The 23,275-nt window shown below is 43.2% G+C and overlaps 3 protein-coding genes across 5 annotated transcripts; 2 read left to right on the top strand and 1 right to left on the bottom strand.

Annotated features, from left to right (window-relative positions):
- Positions 1-398: 398 nt before the first annotated feature.
- On the top strand, positions 399-4,699 carry LOC135488994 (transmembrane anterior posterior transformation protein 1 homolog). Its single transcript, XM_064774045.1, has 12 exons — positions 399-420; positions 552-700; positions 843-973; positions 1,167-1,291; positions 1,464-1,626; positions 1,870-2,005; positions 2,157-2,254; positions 2,499-2,649; positions 2,904-3,013; positions 3,267-3,326; positions 3,552-3,697; positions 3,812-4,699. Exons 2-12 carry the CDS (start codon positions 571-573, stop codon positions 4,374-4,376), a joined length of 1,815 nt encoding a protein of 604 aa, XP_064630115.1. The 5' UTR covers positions 399-420; positions 552-570; the 3' UTR covers positions 4,377-4,699.
- Positions 4,700-5,597: 898 nt separating this feature from the next.
- On the top strand, positions 5,598-8,004 carry LOC135489864 (monocarboxylate transporter 13-like). 2 transcript variants are annotated; one of them, XM_064775462.1, is made up of 4 exons: positions 5,598-5,636; positions 5,926-6,322; positions 6,591-6,734; positions 7,068-8,004. In XM_064775462.1, the coding sequence occupies exons 2-4, from the start codon at positions 5,944-5,946 to the stop codon at positions 7,955-7,957; spliced, it is 1,413 nt and encodes a 470-aa protein (XP_064631532.1). In that variant the 5' UTR covers positions 5,598-5,636; positions 5,926-5,943; the 3' UTR covers positions 7,958-8,004. The 2 variants fall into 2 exon arrangements, with proteins under 2 accessions (XP_064631532.1, XP_064631533.1); XM_064775463.1 differs by lacking the exon at positions 6,591-6,734.
- LOC135489863 (multiple epidermal growth factor-like domains protein 6) lies at positions 7,947-23,011 on the bottom strand. 2 transcript variants are annotated; one of them, XM_064775460.1, is made up of 22 exons: positions 22,866-23,011; positions 20,917-21,586; positions 20,251-20,383; positions 19,946-20,037; positions 19,540-19,660; positions 19,142-19,211; positions 18,654-18,857; positions 18,093-18,228; positions 17,360-17,485; positions 16,806-16,946; positions 16,134-16,256; positions 15,423-15,551; positions 14,274-14,420; positions 13,567-13,701; positions 12,939-13,073; positions 12,346-12,474; positions 11,844-11,990; positions 11,263-11,403; positions 10,744-11,076; positions 10,161-10,484; positions 9,131-9,244; positions 7,947-8,641 (listed from the first exon to the last, which is right to left on the bottom strand). In XM_064775460.1, exons 1-22 carry the CDS (start codon positions 22,911-22,913, stop codon positions 8,523-8,525), a joined length of 3,717 nt encoding a protein of 1,238 aa, XP_064631530.1. In that variant the 5' UTR covers positions 22,914-23,011; the 3' UTR covers positions 7,947-8,522. The 2 variants fall into 2 exon arrangements, with proteins under 2 accessions (XP_064631530.1, XP_064631531.1); XM_064775461.1 differs by having other exon boundaries at positions 10,161-10,388.
- Between the last annotated feature and the right edge of the window lie 264 nt (positions 23,012-23,275).

Genomic DNA, 23,275 nt, shown 5'->3' with positions numbered 1-23,275 from the left:
AACCATATTTTGTTAGTCATATGAAATGTATATCATGATCTGTTCGGTTATAGTTATATCGATTCTCCCTGATACGGAAGAATTGGTTCAGACGACGGAAGAGGAAGAGAGAGCAAGAAATCCAGACCCAGTCTCAGTCTATTCGTATTAGACTGGTCCAGTACATGTAGTATAGAGTAGGCCTAGATAGTCGACTCTATAGCCTGACAAATTATCTCGTGTGACCCTACATTGCCTCGATGACCTGATGGCAAGACATCTTTTGATTTTGGGGTTATCAGTCTGCATGCAGTTTGGGGTTATCACTATCAGTATCAGGCCAACACAATTGATTAGGCTATTTGATAATGTTGACCCTAGAATTCGATAGTTAAAATAGGCTTCGGCCCCTACTTATTTTTAATTCTGGATATTTGTCAGGTCTAATGATCATAATTTCGTCTTTTTCAACCACTTAAAATTCAGCAGTAGTGTGTTTTGTGTTAATCATGCACCATGATATTGATGGCAAACTGAGTGTCTGTTTTATTGTTTTGTTCTCTACCTTTCAGAGCTAAGAATGAAGTCAAGATGACAGAAAAGGTTGAAACAATTGGTTCGAAGCACGGCGATGGGAGTTATGTCAGGAGACGACTCAGAACAATCAGTTCTTGTAGCTCCTGTACATCGGAAGATGACGAGGAGGATGGCGAAAGACCACGTAAGAAATCTGACATATAAAGTAACCTCGAGGCTCGGTCACCACGAACAATAAAGACCAATAATTTAGTTTTGTCCTTTTGACAGAGATACAAAATAAGGGAAATATTGTAGGTGTAATGAGTTGAATTGTTCTGTTTCAGATATTTCCCTGTACCAGTACTTCATGTCTGAGTTGACCCGAGGTTACTTTCTTGAGAATGACAAAGCCAAATATGCAGAGAAGAGGAAAAGGGTGTACACATTTATGCAGATCCCACGGGAGATGGAATCGGTGAGACTTAGTTAGTTTTGGTGTAACATCTTCTTTGGCCTTGTTTAAATCAGAAATAGTCCCATTCAACCCTTGTCTGTCTGAGGACGGGTGTCTTGTCAGTCAGCTCTGTATTGCCTGAACAGTAGAGATTTCCTCATTTCAGTTCTCAAAGATCGTCGAGTCATGATGTTCTATTCTATTTCCCTTGCAGTTCATCATGTTTGGATTGTTCCAGTGCACCGATGCTTTCCTCTTCATCTTTACATTCCTGCCTCTCAGATTCATCCTGGCATTACTTCAGGTGTTCACCCATCCGTGCGGATTCATAAAGGCTGGGTAAGTCTCCTAATTCTTGCCTCTCCGCTTCACTGTCTGTTTTCACAGGTATGGAGATGGTCAAAATCCTCTGCAGTACCATACCTTCTGTTTATTTGTGATGTTACCCTTGACAAGAAATGCCTTTTTATGTGACTTGATGCACACTGACCTTGTGTTCTTTACTTTCTAGTTCAAGGCGTATCCTCGACCATGCCCAGATATGTGATGTACTTAAGAGTATTGTGATGATTATGTGCTGTTTGATGATGCATTATGTTGACACTTCCATGTTGTACCATATCATCAGGGGACAAGCTATCATCAAACTCTACATTTTCTTCAACATGCTGGAGGTAAGGAGGCTCTTTTGACCCCACTATCATAGAGGCTATCTAAAAAGTTATAATATAGGTTCCAGCCCTAATCACTGTAGAGTTTTCATTCTGCAGCTTTCCCTGGTTTAGTTGCAGAGAACTGCGATGCCTGCAGACCTATATTTGTTTGCTCTTTGCCCTTATTCTCTGCCTATTGTCCCCCTTTAAACCATTACCGGCATAATTTTCCACTGTCATTATTTGTCCTGGCATCTTTTTCAGATAGCAGACAAATTGTTCGCATCATTTGGACAGGACATCCTTGACTCCCTCTTTTGGACAGCAGCTGAACCACGAGATAGAAAACGTGAACATATTGGTGTGATTCCACACTTGATTCTAGCCATCTTCTATGTCTGTATCCTTTCTGTCCACTCTACATGTACATGTGCATGTGCTCAAGGGATGAAAACTGGTCTGTGGGTTGATGTCTGTGTGTTAGGGAGAAGAATTATATGCCATTATTGCTTTGAATTTCTGCTGCATTTTCCTTGACCAAGTTGACCCAGTTCTTCACGCCATCCTGGTCCTGTTCCAAGCCATATGTCTCAATGTTGCCTTCAACTCTCATAATAAAGCCTTGCTTACAATCATGATGTCAAATAATGTAAGTATTCTTATCATTATTCTGCGCTCATATTCTGTGAGTATACCACTACAGTTACATGTAGGCACAATTTGTATCTACATGTATTTGCCTAATCTTCCTCAGGAACGACTCCAAGGAGTCTTTAGAATATCTTACCAAAAATATGATTTGCATCTTTCATATTTGATCTGCTGTAGAGCACTCTATTGTTTGTTTGTGGTTCGATTTTAGGCCCTCTTATCGTATTTTCTCCCCTTTCCAGTTTGTTGAGATCAAGGGAAGTGTGTTCAAGAAGTTTGCAAAGAACAATCTGTTCCAGATGTCTTGTAGCGACGTGAGAGAACGCTTTCATTATCTCATTCTGCTATTCATAGTACTGATAAGGAACATGACAGAATTCTCCTGGAACATTGGTAAGCCATAATATTTTGACAGACTTGTCAAACTAGAGGCACTGACAATATCCTCGTTAGCTGACATCAGTTGTCAGTTTGTAACCCTGTTCTTGATTGGTCGCTGGCTTTTCCATGACCAATGAAATTTAAGTGATAATATTCATGTAGGCTCAACTTCAAAGGTTACGTATCCTTATAGCTGCTTATTGTTAAGAAGCTCTGTTTTGCGGAGAGTGTAAGTGAGTTGTATTTATGATATTTTGTCCTTTCAGACCATCTATGGCAGTTAGTTCCTGATATCGTAATGGTGCTTATATCAGAAGTGTTGGTCGATTGGCTGAAGCATGCCTTCATCGTCAAGTTCAACGACATTTCTTCAGATGTAAGTTGAGGAGTGATAGTCGGAAAGAGAGGCAGTTAGTTGCTATAGCTAAGTCATTTTTTCACTTGACAACAGCTAGAGATTGATTTCCTTTCATTGACTACCTTCACATGAGATCGAAAAAGGCTTTTCTCAAAACCAAAACAACCAAAAGATCTGACACAAGAGAAAAAAGGCGGAATTCACCATCAAATTAAACACCCAAAAACTCCTCTCAGCCTTGTGTACCACATTTTCTCTCTTTTTTTGCTAGGTTTATAAAGAGTATACAATCAGCCTGGCATATGATACAGCTATTAGTAGACAGAAAGATGTAAGTTTTACAAATGCTTCGGTGATGTGGGGTCAGACTGTAGATACAGAAAATGATTACATGGGTTATCTCAGAAAAGGACCGTCTTAAGCATGGACAGGTATCATACAACAGTATACTCCAGTGGGATGTATCACAATTTCCCTAACCCAGAATTATTAGGCTAAAAATCCATGTATACTTACCTACGAAGTTGAGATAATTTTCATTCTTTCTTTCTTTCAGGCATTTTCTGACCATTCAGATCTTGTGTCACGAAGAATGGGCTTCACACCGTTGCCCCTTGGTTGCCTCTTGTTCAAGATCGTGTGTCAGTCCCTAAAAGTTCATGGTTACCTGGGCATATTCTTATGTTTCCTGGGCTATTTATGGTAAGCTTAGAATATCACTTTTCTGACAGCCTATTTCACAAGGAACTACAATGTACCCTGGCCAAAGTGGCATTTTTTCCTTTATATTATATATGGACGAACTTCCATTTTCAGCCTGGTATTTCTCAAAATACTTAACAGTATCCTCCTGCTTGGGTTGGCAAGCGACCACATCAATGAATACAGAAAATCAAGAGAAGAGATGAGTGAGAAGGAAAAAGAGCAAGAAAAATCACGTACTTCATCGGACCTGATCCAAATTAGGAGATTCAGTATCGCTACAGACACTTTCCCCACACGGAAGAAAAAACGTACTCATAAACGCAGCAGTTCAGATGTGAAAATCCCGACAACAACAAAGGAAGATGCCCCTCCGATCCCATTGAGTCCTAGTTTAAGTCCTAATTTATGTATACGCCAAGACTCCATCCTTTCTAAACCGATCCTGTTTTCTGATAGTTCTGTTAATATCAGCGGGATGGGCATAAACAATGAGTTCACAGAGTTCAAACAGGAAATGGACAAAAAGGAGGAGAAACGTGAAGAGGATAAGAAAGAGAAGAAGGCGGAAAATGCCGAGACTCGTAGTCATGGTGACGTTAATAGTAGCTTTACTGAGGATAAACCTCCTCTTTCTGACATTGACAGATACTCTATGTGTAGTAATAGGATTGTGTAGAGTGTCAGCAGGGAGGTTTTAGAAGCCATATCTTGACTAGCATGTAGATATGTCTATCTGTATATTCTGTTGTTATAGCCCGTAAATGACACATATTTGTTGTTATGATTGGGGAGGAGAAGACAGTGTTGGCAGAGGGAAACGTCATATAGAGTTTGTTGCCTACAAAAAGATTTGTATTGCTTGACATCAAACTCATCCTTGTAATGAATTGTAGCAGTTATTCTGTGGTGACGGATGTACTTAGTTTGTGTCATATTCATATATTTCTGTTATCATGGTAAGTGCTTTTGTTATGCAAGTAATAAAATGTGATATAGATAGCCTGCATGTATGTTAATTGATTATCAGGATCCAGGTGTTGTTCCTTGGGGCTTTTTGATGGACAGATGAGTGAGGGACTCGGGGAGGAGGAACAAGAGGAAACACCATTTTGGTCAAGTTACGCTTTCTTTCTGGGACAATCTGTGAACTCATTGCACAGGTATTCCATCTAATGGGGATTAATCTAAATTCAGATTATTTTCTCAACTTTAAATGTGCCTATTGGGCCCCACAGAGTCAAAGAGACGTACAAAACAAGACACTACAGTAAACTCAGCCAGGAGCCCTCACAACCTCTGGGGACGAGGATTTTGCATGTCATTGCATTGGCAGCCACAATGGCTCCCCGACCATTTTGCAGAGCTGACACTTGTCTGTCTTCAAGAAGGGTTGTTCCCCCAATATCCCATCGCTCAGAGCAAGCACTGAACGGTCTTCAAGATGGGTTGTTCCCCAAAGTCCACCACTGACGCGAGACAAGAGTACATCGTTATAACGGTATATTGTGGTGTTGGTCATGATCAATCCTTGCACCCGGAACATCGGACCCCAAGACGTTTAAATGTCACACTGTCGGTCATGTTAGTGGAATTGTTCTGGGCATGAAAGTCGTCCCAGACTCTTTACGAAGGAGGAATGATTCGGGTCACCAATGGTCTGCCTTTGGAGCCAATCGTGACACTCACTTCAATAGTTCGTTAGTGAAATCCCCATTTACCCGGTTTTCATTCGGATTGAAGTGCTGTTTTGAAAATGGCGCCAGTAAACAACCCAATGAGACCCCGTGTAAAAACTTTGATTAGATACCGACATCTGTGCGGTATACCAATAAATCATCTGTGGACTACTGAACTACATTTACATGGGTTCGTGCACTGATGAATAGTACATCTGTCAGTGTCTTCGAAATGAACGCAGGCCACACCTGACTTCCAGGTAAGTGCTCATATACGGGGCTCCCCAACAGTCGGTCTACATACCCGCTTTGAGTTGGTTCACGCCAGAATATTGGCACTGTCTGATACCTTCCTCCTGATGGCCCTTCGCTTGTCGGCCCTCCTCTCTCAATTCTCAGACGTTCTGCCATACGTTGGTGAATTCTTCTTAACATTATCCTTTTTCACTTCATGGTGGTGTGTAGGACAACTTAGGGCCAACGTGCTCTGCCCCGTCCCATATTTTTCGACAGTTTATGATGCACACGTTTTTATTTTACCAATTACAGCTGATAGCAACCTAAAGCATGAATCCTTCGGGTTGTTCGAAGGAAGACACGTCTTCCAAACTGCTCCAGTCTTCCGGGAAGACAGATGCATCTATCTTTGAGTATGCGCCGGATACACGACTTGGATGTGACTTTGTCCCGCCAGAAGATGACGTAACAGTTCCTGGTTCTCTTTTAAATTATGAAGGAAAACAGCGGACAGATGCTGACGACAACGCCTTTGACCGTGGTGGATACGGCTGGGTGGTATGTGTCGCCTGTTTCGCCGGACAGTTCATGTTCCCTCTGGGACTCAGCTATGGTCTGTTCAACGTCGTCCTCCTGGAACAGTTCGGCGGGACCAAGATGGAGACGGCTCTTGTTGGTTCTGTTTGCTATGGGCTGATGCAAGGCATGGGTAAGTCAGCCCCGTCTACGCGTACGCACATAGTAAGTACACAACAAGTATAGATTAGATATAACCCATACTTGTGATGAGGAAAGTGTGTTTATATACATGTATATGGGTACAAGTACATTTATAGGCAAACGTCCCCGTCCTTGCGTGTTCATCTGACGATATGAAAGTCTCAGCATGTTGAGGCCGGGCTGTGCGTCCAACTGTTTCGATAGATTAGGCTCGAAGCTCTTACCAGGTGCTTCCAACTTCCTCTGTCTAACTTCAGGTGTGGTGTCCGGTACTTTAGCCAACCGCCTCGGCCACAGGATGACCTGCATGATAGGAAGTTTGTTGACAACATCAGGTTACATCATCAGCGCATTCTCACCGAATCTTGGCCTTCTCTATTTCTCCTACGGCGTTATGACCGGTTAGCTTCTTTCCTAATAGACAGCTTGATTGGCTCAAAAAGTGCACTATGAGGAAATCGTTGCCCAGCTATGTGGCGGGCGGAGGATAGCAAAGCGTCACAGAACGGGAAACCTGTTCGATTATCGCTGAACGTCCACATACGGGAAGGGCTGATCGAGTTAAGCACACTCATAGAGACACGAAATTAGCTTTTTCGTGACTGCTACTGAATGAAGACCTCACTGTGATACAAAGGCCGAAGGGGTCACCAAAAGTCCTTGACATCCTCCTCCCCACGGCCATATGTCATCACTAAAACAGGTTCCTGACGTTTCACTTCGATTTCTTTCAGGAACCGGTGTCTCAATGATGACTTTCACAACCAGCATCATGGTTAACTTCTATTTCAAGAAATACCGCAATCTGGCAGTGGGGATAATGACGTCAGGTGCTGGCGTCGGCTACTTGGTATTTCCACTGATGATCGAACATTTTATCGAAACATACTCGTGGAGGGGAGCCATGGTATTGCTAGCTGGGATATCTTTTCAAGGCTGTGTTGTCGGCGCCCTGTTGAGACCCAACGAACGCCTGAAGACATTTAGAGCAAGGACAGAACAACCAAAGACCACTCTTCACTTGAGATTGTTCAGAAAATGGACGTTTATTTTGCTGATTTTTATCTTGTTCACTTACGGTATAAGCGCGTCAATATTTTTCACCATTTGTCCCCACAGGGTTGTGACATATGGATTCAGTATAGAGCAAGGAGCACTATTGTTGTTCCTGACTGGCATTGCCTCACTCGCCGCCAGACTATTTATCGGGGTGGTCTTTCAGTTCTTCAAATATAACACCAGTATTGCCTTAGGAACAGCCATAACTGGCATGGCTGTTGCTCATTTAGTACTGGCCTTCCATCACAACCAACTATGGGTTCTTATTCTAGTCTCAGTGGGATTCGGGTTGATGTTTGGACTGTTGGCGTATAGCTATACCTTATGTGTTGTGACATTTTTTGGCCTTGAGCGTCTCAACAGTGCCTTTGGGTTCATCGTCACCGGTAACGGACTGGGAGGGTTACTGGGACCGTCTTTAGCAGGGTTTTTATACGACTCTACCGGTGACTACCAGGTTGCATTTTCTGTTGCAAGTGCCTTAGCCTTTATTGGCGGTTTGTTGAATATACCAATGTACTTTTACATGCGAAGAAAGCTAACGCACAAAATAGTTATAGATTAAAAGTCTTTTATTGTTTAATACATGGTTCAATTTCACCTTTTTGTGTTCATTGGGACAATAGTCGCATTGCAAGATGAACTTGTGTGTCAGGACCTAGGCCCGGTTGTTTAAAACGAGTTGGTCACTATAAGCCTAACTTGCGCTCAGTCTAATAAACTGCTGACTAAAGACGATAGTTAAGTTAACGCCTAATGAAAGTTTGCACCAACTTCATGACACAACTTGTTTTGAACAATCGGACTGACCACACCCTATTGTAAACCGTCGCCAACCAAGTCACCATCAAGGTGGATACCCCACATAATAAAATAGTCGAAGCTTGCATGATTATCATATAATTCGTTTTCACAAGAATATACCTTCCAAATTTATTATCTACAAGTGGGTATCAACGAGTTGCTTCGAGATAGGTTCTATAACCTTCCCCATGCCGGCCGCGAGCCATTAAAGACTCCTCTTTGCGATTTGATGGAAGTTATGCGAGTTGTGTGCATGGACGCGTAAAGCTGGCTAAACCAGGGGAGACAGCAAGTGAACATCGGTTGGCCAGGGTTCTATTGGACATCTAAGAACACACTCCACACGCTCTTGGACAATTCGGCATCATGTATGTGTGGTTGATGGTACAGTAACCAGACGTGCGGGCCCAGGTGGAACACAGAGGGTTCTTATCCACGCAGTTTGCTGAAAATGAAAAGGACGCATGAGCAAAAAGACGAAAGTAGCCGTCGCCAACTTCTATCTCACTGGGTATTGAAACGTCTCAATATCGCTCTAGACACAACCGCTGGAGTCTCCGGTGCAGCAATCTTCAGTTGACCAATAGCCGCTGTGGTTGTCTAATTTATCAGCCGAGGTGTTTCGATGTCGAAGGAACAGAAGTAGTGTAGTGGTTATACAGTTAAATACTTGTAGCGTAAGAGTATTGGTGGTTATACAGTTAAATACTTGTAGCGTAAGAGTATTGGTGGTTATACAGTTAAATACTTGTAGCGTAAGAGTATTGGTGGTTATACAGTTAGATACATGTAGCGTTAGAGTATTGCGAATCAGAAAGAAAATCAAGTTGCATTGACAACTTCTTCAGTTAATGGGGTCTCATTGATTTCGTGTAGTAGTCACTACTTCTATCATTTAAGAAGTATATCTTTGGGAGGATCTCAGCTAACTTACCTGGATCACATAAACCACATGTGCGTTTACAATTAAGGTACATGTAGCCAGGATTTGAGCGACAGGCACCGCTGCTTGCCCATCTAGCACAACCGCCATTGTTATCGTGACAGACTGAAAAGAGAAACTGAGTGAGTAGGGTGGTCTGAGTACTAAGCCGAATTTGTATAACAACACACGACCATCCACATCCTACGCGAAGCCTTCATGTAGTTCTGTGTCAGGATCCAGATTTTGATAGCATGTCAGAAGCGTTTGGAGGGTGATCTGCACGCATAAACCCTAACGGCCATGTTAGAAAACGCTAATGTCCGTCCGCTATGTTTCACTGGCAAACGCCCTCAGATATGATAGATCAGATCATATCATATACTCTTACCATAAGCTACTATACAAGTGGTCATTGCGACCTAACGCGACCACTGATTGAAATCGAATGCCAATTCATTAGACAATTCCTCAATACACGCATGGTTTGAATACTATCAAAGCGGGAAATTGTTTTGCATCTTTAAAACTCGAAAAATAGCTACGTGCTCTTATAATCATCACAGGGTGTCATGTTCATCTCCTGATAATGTTTCTTATGAATTCACTTTGCAAATATTGTAAAAGGGCACATTTAAAAGGCCGTTTTGAAACTGAATATGGTACAGATGGCACAAAAGAAGCCACTCAGTCAAGCTTGTACGTGAAATGAAAAGCTGAAAAAATAACTCTCAACACAACAACGGCTTCATGGCATAGTGGGTATGTCGGTAAGGCTGAAGTGGCGAAGGTTCCGTGTTCGAACCTGCTCGAGGAATATTTTTAATTTTTTCTTTACACGAGAGCGTCTTTGTGACCTGTCTCGTCAATGAACTTGCCAGCCTGGCAAAGGAGGAGTTTTTTATAGCCTCGTATGTCCCATCGCCAACTTTGGACGAGGCAAGTCGATGGATGGGCTGCACAATCCATTGATTATACTGTCCCACTGCTGGCTGTCCCTTTGTCACTTGAGGACTATCGTCTGTCGTAAGGCATTATTTACCTAAACTAGTGTCTTCCTCCTCTTCCTCCTCCGATGCACCACTCCCCGCGGCAACACCAAACTCCTCATCCCCTGGCCCAACGACTAGGGGGCTCCTCGTTGTGGCGACCTGACACATTCCACAGGACTTGGCGCAGTTGGGATTCATCCAGGTGGGGTTCTTCTTGCACTGTTGCCCAGCCGCCCAGACTCTGCACATCCGTTGATCATAGTAGTAATCCTGACAGTCTGGAGATGGACAAATATAGCTTACAACAAAAACAGATGTTCCTGATTTTCCCGGTTGGAGGTGAAATACGGGACGACATGGAGATTTTGTGGTTACTGAAATGAAATGGACGTATTCATCAATCAGCACACTGAAATGAGGATATGCAATATTCATGTACATATATCTTCTCATTGAAATTGCTTACAGCTCATGATTGCACGACAGTCACAAATGTTTATTTCGCCTTCAGCGTCAAGTCAAGTGTAATGCTAATTTGAACAGGCGTCTGTGGTACAGTAGGCGGAACATTTTCGCCTGTCATACTGCATCTTGACCAGTAAGGTTTTGAAAGTTGAGATCTACGTAGGCTACCTGGTTGTGTCCGTGGTGTGGGTGTAGTCGTAGTAGTAGTGGTGGTAGTGGTAGTAGTGGGTTCGGAAGTTGTCGTCGTAGCTGCAGTGGTTGTGGTGATGACTTGTCTCGGAGTGGTCGTGGTTGTGATTGGTACTGGTGTGGTAACTCTCCCTGCGGAAGTTGTCTCCTCGACGGTGGCATTCATTGTCGGGGCGAAATCGCTACAATGATCTTTGCAAGCAGCTCGGCAGTTCTTTATCATCCAGATTCGGTTAGAGGTGCAATGGCCGGCTTTCCCCCATTTCCAGCAAAGCGCTTCGTCTTTAAACTTGACCGTACATGGGAACAGATCTGTAAAAAGTGCATCAATAAATGTTATTTACACTTTACTGGACTAATAAACGAAATAATGAGACATGATCAAAATAGTTTCCGTTGCGCTCAATATGAAAACCTCGTTCACCAAAACAATTCCGCCGTACCATCGGAAATGGAACCAGACTTCCAACGATGCATGAGATTTCCAATGACGCTTACTTTCTCTACTGATTCCGTCACATTCGCTACAGGAGCGGTAACATTTTGACATCATCCAGTCTCGGTTGTGAGTACACTCTCCAAGGTCCGCCCACAGATCGCATTTCTCATCGTCGTTTTTTCGGTTAATGCACGAACGTCCTGAACGATAAATCAAAAGTTTGTTGAAGATTGTAATTTGAATAAGCAGTTGGAATAAGACTTGTTTTGCTTGAAGATTCTAACTTGAAGTACTTTTCAAAGACGTTCATGTATACATACATGTACCTAGAAAAGTCATTTTGGGTGTTGCCACGGATAGTGTAGACGAGAGAGTAACATATTGATGAAGACAGTATTTGTTACTGACTATCATGTACCGGACCAATACACTTCATCTTCGTATGATTCAAAGCAAGAAGGTGCTGTTATTATTTTGGATATCTTTATAGCACCGCCTCCTAATGCCACGACCGACGTTGACACTCTCGATAGGCGACAAAAGTTGACCAGTTTCTCAATTTCGTCAGGTGGCAGTGCCACATTTCGATCAGCTCCTGCATAAGGAATCAACTGATCAGACTTTATTCATATCGACCTACCTCTGGTTCTGTTGCCACCGTCACAGTCCGTACATGCGACATAACAGTTGTCTATCATCCATTCTCTGTTAGCGTAGCATTCGCCGATCTCTGCCCAGGCGTCACATTGCTTGTCATCTGAGAAATTGTTTTTACAGGGGCGTCGCTCTACGGTGAAAAATCGACATTGAAGGAGAAATAATATTCGCTCACGAGTTCATGTGCATTGCACCAACACTACCTCAGCCTTTTGCGTTCATCAATGTTCATCGTACTTACCTACTTCATTGGTTGCTTACCCAGCACAAGCTAGTCTGAGATTGCTAAAAACGGGTATATAGCCTTATTGCCCAACCTTTTATCATCATCAAGGTCATCAGCAGCATTCTTTTCGCCGAGTGCTACTTTGAATTTGCTACCGACATCAATTTAAAGCTACTTGCCAACCAAACTCATTGGAAATTAAGTTCCTATTCCTCGTCGAATTAAAGTAATGTGACCTTGGCCAAGGTCATACGCTCACCTTTACACTGGGAGCAGGACCTGTTACAGTTGGCAGCCATCCAGATAGCATTCGTCAAACATTCGCCTTTTTTTAGCCAGTCGTCACACTTTTCTTCGTCGATATAGTAGTTGATACAGTCACTGTTTACTGCAATAAAGGTCATAGGGTTCTTGACTATTCGGGACAGTACAAATCTGGGTAGAAATATAACATTCATCGTCATGAGAGTTTTGGACGCTTACAGTCACGAATAGCCAACAACTCCAAGCTTAGTGGGTAATATTAGATGTTTGCGATTGGCAAAGGACACCTTGGAACTCTTCCGACAACTGCCCGTAGAGGAAACCTTTTTTGTTTCGGGTGTAACCTAAAGGAAAGCGTGCTTTCCTCTTGTTTCCATTATGAATGCTACCATGACGGTGTACCAAAGACTACCAGAGAGCCAGTGGTACAAATGTGTAGACCGGGAACTAGCCGTAGCCAACAGAACCAGTGGTAGGTTGATATGAATGAAGTCTCATCCGTTGATTCTTTATGCAGGAGCTGATGGAAATGTGGGCAATGCCACCTGAACAACGAAGATATATCCCATGATGTTGGCCGACACTCACAATGCTTCTTGCACCTCTTACAAGACTTCGTGCAGAGTTCCCTCATCCAGGCAGCATTCCTGTCACACTCCCCGGCTCTCGCCCACGAGTCACATTGGTCGTCATCGATGAACGTGTTCAGACACTTTTCTTCATCTGTAGAAATATAACAGGCGTTTATGAGCATACACCTGGGCCCGGTTGTTCAAAACAAGACTCTAACGTTGGCGTTAGCTTAACTTGGCGTTAGGTTTAAGGGCTTAACTGAAGGGGATAAAGCTATGGTCAGTAAACGCCATTGTTAGTGACAAAACTTGTTTTGAACAACCAGGTACTGAAGCTGGGAGCACGAGATCATGTCTCAGAGGCACCGATCTCACAGACATTTATCTCTGTGTAGCAAAAGGACTTTACGGTTTGTCATGGTAGAGTAATTTTTAAATCTTCTCATTTTTACAAATATCGTTCGTGTATATAATTTAGACGGTAAGACAAAGAGAGAGTGCGTATAGTGAGAAGTAACCAGGTAAGAAAGACAGCGCAACCATCTTGACCCACCGGGTTTGGTATCGCAAGATGGTACCATCTAGAGCGAGCGTGAATGAGACACAACATACTGAAGGTTTGAGAGACATGAGCATTGACTTACCATTAACGTCAATGAACAGACACTTGGTACACGATTTTCTACATTTTCTCATCATCCAGGCTGCATTGGCCGTACATTCACCCTTTGCTGCCCACTGCACACATTTGTCATCATTGGCTGAATTGATACACGTTTCTGAAGGGTGGAACACGAAACAGAGATGAACAACTGATTAAAGTCGACGAAAGCTTCCTGACTGGGGCAAAGTTATTATTACTACCCCGGTGCACTTCTAGTGCATGCTACCATCGAACCAAACAGACAATCATGTAACTACATCTTTCGTTCTCATCAATTTTCGAAAAATAGAAATGAATATTGTGTTCAGTTGCATATTCGCTGAAATTTGGCATTCATAATATTTTCAGTCTCATATACACAACTGCATTGTAATTTCACAATTGGATATCTTCAAATTCAATTTTCAACTTAACGGAATCCATGTAGGCCTGTTAAGGTCAAGCTTCACGTATGTTCTCATGTGAATAATGTGGTGGTCCAACTGACAGAACAAGCATTGTTATCGCCCGGTTGGTTACTGAGTCCACTTCAACGCAACACAATGGAATCGGACTATCCCTACTCGAGTAAGAGGGGCGTCCGATCAACCTGTCATCCCTATATCAGTAGGCATGTCCATTGTGTTCCGCTGATGCGGATGGACTACAGTATGTGTTACGTCACTTGTTATGTCGCGGACTACTGACCGGCTGAGCTATTTCTGATCGAGTCCTCACATAACCCGCAGCTCCTTTGGCATTTCTGGCCCATCCAATCCGGGTTGGAAAGGCACTCCCCTTTCCCGGCCCAGAGCCTGCATTCCGTGTCGTTGTGATGGAGATTCCCACACACACCTGCAACAAGTCACATTATATAGAAATTTGAGATACATGGACATGGAAGGGTTAACGTTTTACTTTTTGGATTAAAGTTGACTTTTTTCATGGGCGTATATGCAGCCTACGGCTAGTTCCCGGTCTACTTGTTTTCTAGTGTTCAAAACACCAAAGTAGTTCTTGCACGTATTAAATTTGCAATTTGATTGAAGTTAAAGCAGGCGTTGGGTCAATTTCAAAGTTCCGGTTTTAAAATTACATTCAGAGTATGCGTCTCAAGTATTTTAATCCACGGCTGCCAACCGCAGAAAGAGAGTATCAGAGCTGTACGCGCACCTGTTGCAATAAGTAGGTCAGCGCACCCAAAGCACTGACCACTTATTGAACTGAACTGGGTGACGTCGTGATACTCATAGTTTGAGTCCAGTGTGCATCGGATGGTGATTCTGTCGTCTTGACATGGATTGGACTGGACATTCAAACACCTTTGGACTGATGGAGTTTGTGTACTGTTCTATTTTAACAGCCGGGAAGATTGATACCGAACTGGAGGGTTAAGTTGTTTCGGCGAACACCGCGAGGATGGAGCTAAAAGCAGCCGATATTTTCTGCGAAATTGCCGCCCAAACCGAGCGTTGTTTGCCGAGACAGAAGAAACCGAAGGTGGGGTATTAATTTCTTGGCCTAAATGTTCTTTCATGCGATAACCCAAGAGGTGTTTTATGTGAAAAGTTACTGTAAGTTATCATGTCAATAAATGATGAATCACTTGCGTTCTTTTGAAATACTTCCAATCCAAGGAGCCATTACGCAACGCAGCAATCTCAACAAATGGGCCGGAAAGGCTGAAGTCTACGGCAATTCCAATGTCAGGACAGGAATTCGGAACGTCACGGAAAAGCTGAACTCGACAGCAATTTGAACGTCACGGAAAGCTGGAATCTACCGAAAGAGCTATCCTGCTGAGACGAATCTGACTCTCTGCAGCTGCCTAAACTGGTGAGTACAAGTTTCACCTACCCGGTATTGCGCACCCGTCACATGCCTTTCTACACTTTTCCACCATCCAGCCAGCGTTGCTCTCACATTCACCAGAGCTCGCCCAGAATTCACACATCTGGTCATCACCATGTAGGTTGGTACATTCAGCTGAAGAGAGGTAACCCAGGTTATATCTGTACTCGCTCTGTCTGAGGACGGAGCAATGTTAAAGGGAGTCACAAGGCAGCAGCCAGGTAGGAAAGATACAGTCACAAGATGTCGCTAATATGGGTCTCCCCAATCTGGTACTATATCGAAATTGTTCACGCTTGCACCAGCAATATATTTGTCGCTAAACGAAACACGGCACAGTCCCCTAAATAAGCATGATATGAAGACCACCTATTTGACCCCCTATATCCTGCCTATAGCCCCCTTTAAAGCATTGACAGTCAAGATTCACATGTATCAGGTGTCCGTCGCGATATACATGTAGCAATGATGGATACCGGCAATTTGATTTTAAACTGTTTGTCCAATTAGTTAGTTTGTCAATACCCCAAATTTACCTACACAGCGGTTAGAGTGCACAGGAAAAGCATCGACAGAGAAGGTGTACTTGTATGTTGATGTCCAGATTGTCTGCTGAGTTAAGTTGGGAAGGAAAGGGACATGGGTGGTGCATGCGATAATGGTCTCACAATTAAGGCCAAATTACAGCAAGAAAAAAGGTTGCCGAAAATGACATACCTTGTCCGCACCTTCCACAAGCCCTGGGGCAGTGATGTAACATCCAGATGTGGTTCTTTGTACATTCTCCCATCTTCTGCCATTTAATGCAGTTCGTGTCGCTGTCCTCGCATCCATCATCAACTGAAATGTAAGGTTGCATCAACTTCTCAAGTAATCAAAAAAGACTAAGATTGTAATTACAGTACCCAGACTTGTTACTCAAAGGAATGTCGAACCAATAGCTGATGCGTGGAAGGTACCTTTACATCACCCTTTTGCCACGACCTTCTTTTCAAGGATGTTGGGAGGGGATTCCGATGGAGAACATTTTGCAGGATTGAGAGCACACAGAACAGAGGTGCAATTCTTTAAAACGTTGTTGACAAGAGCAGATAGACAATGTCACCATCTATCGCCAGAACGGTGCATTGATAGTGTATTTGAAGGGCCAAGAGCACAAATGACTTAAGTCGATGAAACTTATGTCATGTAAACTTTGATGAGCCCTTTATTTGTCTGTAGCGCATTATCCTGATAACAGTTTTGGTTGTGACTAGCCTCAGCACAGGCGTCTGAGACTGGACGGGGTCACGATGGTTACAGATGAGCATATTTCGTTTATCACTCTGCACAATTTTGCAGAAGTAATGAAACATTAGAGTCATGGGTATATCATCAAGGGCATCGTACCTTTTGTTTTGTTGGCTTCCTTGGGGCACTTTCCGCAGGTCTTCTTACAGTTGAGTGCCATCCATACGGAATTCAGGTAGCACTCGCCATAGTCAGCCCAGCGCTTACATTCTTCGTAGGTAAAGGCGTCTTCACAGTCCTCTGAAAGACAAACAAGTTGGGTAAAAGATTGGGGAATTGATTGCAAAAAAATGGTCAAGAGAATGCTTTTACCACATCAAGGAAATATATGAAAGAGAGGATTTTTCAATAAGGTCACGAAGTTCTGACCTCAAAGGTTATTTATCGTCCCAAGGTCTAAGGAACGTTATGGCAAATTGATGGGAATGTTCTATACTTCGCCGTTGTAATCCGTATCGCATCATATCCATAGTGATAGGTTTTGCCATGAAATTTCCCCAATGTCACCCGAATTGAAAATATAGCTCCTCTTCCCTCAAATAAGCTCATCCGCATAAGTAGAGTGCATTGTCTTAATCATAGTCCAACGTTGGTAGTTTTCATTGCAAAGCATGTGAAAGATTGAATTGCAATTGGTTTATACGATTCTTTACCATCATCCTCTTCCACCGGAGCTCCTCCGCTCAAGTAGCATTCATTGTTTGGGTTCTCACACACGCACCGGCAGTGCTTATCCAAGTAAGCGCCGTCTATACATTTGATATTGGAAGGGCAGTGTTCTAGAATTGAAAAAAAATGAGATGAGAATGAAAGATTTCGGTAGAAAACACGTCAAATCACTAATTGTAAACCTGCTTCGCTATGACATGACAGGGTATGAGACGCGAAGAAAATCTCCGCCCAAACATGGAAGCCTTGTGGGTTCAACGGTTAGAATGCTAGACTGGTGGTCGCGGGTTCGAATCCCCGTGGCGGCAATCCACAACATATTTCTCTTTGTTTTGTTGTTATTTATTCCTTCACGTAGTACATATAATATCATTATTCATCATTATTATTATTATCATTATTATTTTATCGTACCCTGAACCTGAAATTTACTAACTGAAGTACACGCTGATTTCAGACTGCAATGAAGATCTCACCAAAACTGAATGTAACTGTTGGCCTATCTAAATTTTGCAAGCCATGTCCAAAATCACCTCACAACACTTGCTAAAATCATTATTAGTGATCAGCATTCAGTCTGTTACTACATGAGGAGGCGCATGGAGGCGAATCGGCACATTAGCCTCCTGGTCATCTAAATCGCATATCCAAGTCAAATATCGCAGTGAGCCAACCCCTCACCCCCGAATAGGTTAAGGCGCTTCTGAAGTTACTTACCTCCACACTTGTACATAAGGTTGACCACATGTTTGTCAGAGTGGGACAGTTCCTTCTTCCTGACTAGTCCCACTTTCCCTTGCATGTCAGGGTCGAGAACCTTAATGGTCTCTGTCCTGCCATCCCTAGAAAAAGCCTGAACAGAGAAGGTGATTAATATCAAACTAGAAGTGGACCCCTGGAGAAGTACTGGTTGTCAGTTTAGAGGACACCATCCATGCAAAATGTCAAGGCGAAACAAAGCCTCTGAGTGTAACTTATGTCGTCCCCATTCCAGCTTTATCATAATACTTGTGGATGACGTATTCTGGATGCCGACCCGTCTCGCGCGGGCACGGGCCTCGCCACTCTTTGGTTTCTCCGTATCTTGCAGTACTTGGTGCTGTTGACTATATTCGTGAACTCGGTAACTATACTTTTGGCAATAAGGTATCATCTTCCATCATCTGAATTTTGGCCGGAATCTTTGTGAGTTGTTGTGGTGATAAAATGGCCTGACTCGTGGCATTGGATGGGGCAGAAACTCATCATGGCATTTGGCTGGGTTAGAACTCGACTTACCGTGACACCGTAATGCATCACGGACCTCAGGTTGTACCTGACTCCGTAGTCGTTGATGCGGTCCGATTCGTACTTCTTGAACCATTCCTTCATGACTGGGTCCACCTTGTCCCACTGGATATAGATGAAGTTGTCCCTCATCGGGAGCTGGTGCTCATGGACGAGACCAATGCTGTGACCTACTTCGTGAAGGAATAACCCACGCTGCAATCAGAAAAGACTAGCATTGTTCGTCACTCCCTTGGATTTGGATGTAGCTACCTTGCTTAAAGCGTTCGTCTCTGGGCTAGGTCAGTTCGTCACTTGGAGGAAAACAAACCTTCGAGGGCATTGGGCCATCAAGACTATTGAATACCAAGAGGTCGTAAGACACAACGAAGTCTCATTTTTAAAAGGTTTTGAGGCTCTAAATTGAACTGAGACAATTGTTTTGGGACCTGTTATAATAATGGCGTTCTGCACGAAACTAGATATGAAGGCCAACTTACCCATCTGCAACCAGCGGAATCCAGATAGATTGCCTGGGCACCTCCGACCATACCAAGCTGGGAACTGCATCTGCAGAAAAAAATCAATCTCGTCATATCATCAATTCACAACTTTTCTGCTGCAATCAATACACTTTACATGAATATTATCATTATTATTATCATTATTCATCATACAGTATTGGGAAATTAGCAGCAATCAACTCTGCTTCACCAGCGCTGTCATCAGAACCAAACCAATCACAAGAGTATATTTACGCAACTTCCGCTCATTTTTGCATGAGGCGATTTGACTGAAATGCAACTTTGATGCAAGCAAGATCACGAAACTTGCCTTGCGAAGATCACCCTTCAAAATATCGATGAGGTTTTAGAGACCCTTTTGCTTAGCTACTTACCCTGTTCCCTGTTGGAATCGTATCTTGTTGTAATGCCACGGCCTGGCGGGTACGAACTTGAGGCAAGTCGTCTCCTGCCATTCATCCATCGACGCCTTGATGATAGCCACCTCTTGTTCATCTGCAATGAAAGCGATATCTTATTTCAGAACCGAGCCGGACGTTGCTATAAGCTTTCTCGCTTACTCTTGCTAGTTAGAAAGAAAGTGAAGGAATGCAGCGAAACCCAACCATTACCAGCAGACCAGTGTGGATATATGGCTAAACGTCATGGGGTTTCATGCATCTTGAGCGAATTCCCAAGTGATAATATTATTGCATATGGCAATATAAGAATACCATCTGGATGGGTACTTTACATATTGCCCCACTAATAGATATAATGAAAGTGCACATTTAACCTTACTGAAGTCGCTGTAGATGAATTCGTATGGAATGACGCTGTTCAGCCATCGCAGTGCTAAGTTTTTAATGGCATGCCTCTTCCGACGCATTTTGCTGGAAAGAAAGTAAATGGTAGACATAAGGAAAATCTATCAATATGTCAATAAAGTAAACTTGCGTGTGACATGCTTGCTAGTCATCAGAGCTATAGGCTTTTGTTGCTTGGTCAACAAGCAGTCACTGATATATCATTATCTATTCTTAATCCAGCGCATCACTCGCCCCAACTCGCCATGCATACATTGGGTTCATCGGTCCATTTCTTACCTAATTCCAAGGGACTGGTAGTGCTCTTCCCCCTCCTGTTCGTAGAGAGTCAGGTACTGGTCAATGGTCAGCCTCATGTCGAGTTCTGCCAGGATTGTTCCATTCGGGCCCACCATACTGCTCGTTCGGATGGCTGAAAAAAAGTTAAGATGGGCGATCAAGTCTGGTTGTTACATTGAAGGCCTATTTTCACTATAACCATATACGGTATAAGCAGCGGTTGGGGTGCATGGGAGACCGCGTGGCTTTTAAAGGCATTGGCAGGGAAACTTAAGTACAGCTTTGATGAAAGTCATTGGCTCAGTCGGCGACATTAACTGACCACAAAGCCTGTGAAAGGTGGCAAACTCGCGACGGTAACCAATGCAGTGTAATCAGACTTTTAGTTCGTTATTGTAGCAGCATTATTCGAGATTTTAAAAGTAAGAGGACTTGTTGGTTTACTTGTGATGGGAGACGATAACTAACGGTAACGGGAGACGATAACTAATGGTAAGTGAATGTCCTTTATCTGTTTGAAATCAATCAGGAAAATATCTGAAAACGTGGACATGCGAGTTCGCCCTCGGCTGAGTGTTTTCCTGTACGAACCCAGTTTGTAAGGGACAGTAACGCATCCTCACTGAATCAAAGCGTTTGTTCGTGGCAATATTGATTTGCTCTTACCTTCTGGCCCTCCCATGACCTGTGTGATAATTTGATCTATCGTGAGATTGGTATCTGGTTCACGGATTCCCAACGGCCTTTTCGGCGCACGGAAATACTGTGCGGCCATCTGATCATTGGCGCTGCGGCTCTGCGGTCCAGGGTTCCCTGAATCATGTTGTGCCGGTGTCCCCGGAGGACTGTTGTCAGAAAGTGGGTTTGGACCGGGTGGGCCAGGCTGAGGTGATGAAAAACCTGGGGACCCAGAAGCTACATTAGGCGCGGGTGGCCCGGCTGCTCCTCTACCTAATCCTGTCGCCTCATTCCCAAATGCTGGCCCCTCGGGTAACCTATTCTGTTCGAGAACGTCTTCGGTAGCGTGGTAACCAGGAGGTCCAGAGGTTTCTTGAGCCGCCGGGTCGGTGTCTTTGTCTCCTGGCTGGAAGGTTTCCTTCCCTTTCCACCCAGGAGGTGCTAATTTGTCGAAAGGATCGTTTGTTCCTCCAAACCCTTCTGGGCCTCGGGCGACACTGTTCCCCCAACCAGGTGGACCTTGATCTCTATTTCCCAAACCATCAGTTGTAGGAGATTCTATTGGATTCTCTACCGCTGTATCCGAGTAGCCCGGTGGATCATTATGTTTCGGTGGACTGACGCGTGTATCAACCGCTCTTGAAGAAGCCAAAGAGAGCTGCAACAAAAGAATGTTGCACTGTCACAGCAAGTTGTGCATTACATTGCTTTTGAACTGAAACGAACGATTGTCCATTAACGATTGAAATGTCAAGTTTCAAAGTTTTGTGACATTTTAAGAGACAAGAGCTTATGAGTCCAGACGTATTTGGGACCCGGGTTTTCGGCCAATGGGCAAAGTGCAGAAGCCTGCCTGATACCGTTATACTGTTCATTAGTTCTATAAAACCTGGCTTGCTTGATAAAAACTTTGTAATAAACAAATTATATTGTTATGACGGTACGTGAATTACTGATAGCTACAGACCAGTCAATCATAACTTGAAAAACTCTTTGCTTCTGCTAGATGCACAGTAAAATATGCACAAACGGTAGACATCGACTGCGTGTTAAATAGCTTTTTAATTGGTGCGAGTTTGAAAACAGCCGGATTTTTCGAAATTATGGTTTATTAGTCTACAAAAGCTTTTGATTGTTCATAATTCACTGGTCTGTCATTATCTCACTTCTTATAACTTTGCATGAATTGGCCTAAATATCCTTGGTTCTCGCTCTAACATTTATGAGAATCTTTGAAAGTTAATCGGGCACACATTATGCACCCCTAATACAATGTTGCTTTGATCAGCGAAATAAGAAAAAACTATAAAAAGCTTAATGTTTTTCAAAACCTGAAAACCCTTTATCTCTCTCAAGCGGAGAGCAGCATGACCGGATTTCATGGAAGAGATGCAAGGTCCTTCCACTGACGTCATTGAAATCATCAAGGATACTGTAATGGGACTACGGCATTAGTGGCCGTGACGTCACCAACGGCCATTAGTTTTGGCGCGTAATATCCTGCTTCAGTTGATAATTAGGAGTATTAATCGTTAGTGATGTGTTGTGTCTTCTAGGAAGTGGTGCCTCATATTTCGAGGTACGATGTAGTTTCATAAAAAACGTACGTTACCCGTAGTTGGTAACTGTAGGCCTATGGTAGTCAGTACAGATCTGGTGTAAAAAAAGTGTAGTGCAATGAGGAATCCTTTACACGTACAATGAGCAACTTTTGGGTTGCAATGAGCAGCATTTATGAGTGCAAAACTGATCATTGAGTACTGTAAGTGCTTAAAAAATATTATTTAAGCTTGCTTGCTGACGAAACTTTAGTGACGCTAAGAATAAAAGAACCAAAGGTCTACATTTGCAATGCTTGGATAATATTCAAGGATGCAATTTGGAAATTTGGAAAATACGGACGCTTTATCGGAAAGTAAGAAAGAGAAAGCACTTACCAGATAAAAAGCACTGAAGACTACAATTAAATGAATAAAGCTCGACATGGTGCCACCCCAGGCAATCTTGAAATAGTGAACTCACACGGCTGCGGCAGGTCCCCTTATCTACTCGATGCCTAACATGAGATCTCTGCTCCACTTCCGAAAAATGGGACACTTTTTTATCTTTTGTTTATTCTTTAGAATGTTGATGTTGACGGGTGATGCGCTTCTAACGAACACGGATTTGGTACTGGTAACCAAGAGCCCAATAAACCAAATTGGAACTCATTAACATTATTATTTTATCAGTCAAGGCCTATGACGGAGAACCAGTTGTTGGGCTTTTAAAACTCTGCAAACTGGTTCCCATCATTAAAATTTTACCAAGTAGGCCTACATAAAACATTTGAAAAAAGAAGATAAGT

Source organism: Lineus longissimus, chromosome 6, assembly GCF_910592395.1.
Source record: "Lineus longissimus chromosome 6, tnLinLong1.2, whole genome shotgun sequence".
NCBI classification, from domain to species: Eukaryota; Metazoa; Nemertea; class Pilidiophora; order Heteronemertea; family Lineidae; genus Lineus; species Lineus longissimus.
The sequence above is the reverse complement of the archived record's forward strand: the minus strand, read 5'-3'. Positions and strand labels throughout refer to the sequence as shown.

Coding starts and splice junctions, on each gene's coding strand:
- LOC135488994 (XM_064774045.1), top strand. CDS start 571: ATGACAGAAAAGGTTGAAACAATTGGTTCGAAGCACGGCGATGGGAGT. Junction 2,006..2,156: donor TCTAGCCATCTTCTATGTCT/GTATCCTTTCTG, acceptor AAGTTGACCCAG/TTCTTCACGCCATCCTGGTC. Junction 3,327..3,551: donor CTATTAGTAGACAGAAAGAT/GTAAGTTTTACA, acceptor TCTTTCTTTCAG/GCATTTTCTGACCATTCAGA.
- LOC135489864 (XM_064775462.1), top strand. CDS start 5,944: ATGAATCCTTCGGGTTGTTCGAAGGAAGACACGTCTTCCAAACTGCTC. Junction 6,323..6,590: donor TGGGCTGATGCAAGGCATGG/GTAAGTCAGCCC, acceptor GTCTAACTTCAG/GTGTGGTGTCCGGTACTTTA. Junction 6,735..7,067: donor CTCCTACGGCGTTATGACCG/GTTAGCTTCTTT, acceptor GATTTCTTTCAG/GAACCGGTGTCTCAATGATG.
- LOC135489863 (XM_064775460.1), bottom strand. CDS start 22,913: ATGTCGAGCTTTATTCATTTAATTGTAGTCTTCAGTGCTTTTTATCTG. Junction 13,702..14,273: donor GATCAGAAATAGCTCAGCCG/GTCAGTAGTCCG, acceptor TCCACCCTTCAG/AAACGTGTATCAATTCAGCC. Junction 11,077..11,262: donor TGACGGAATCAGTAGAGAAA/GTAAGCGTCATT, acceptor CACTTTTTACAG/ATCTGTTCCCATGTACGGTC.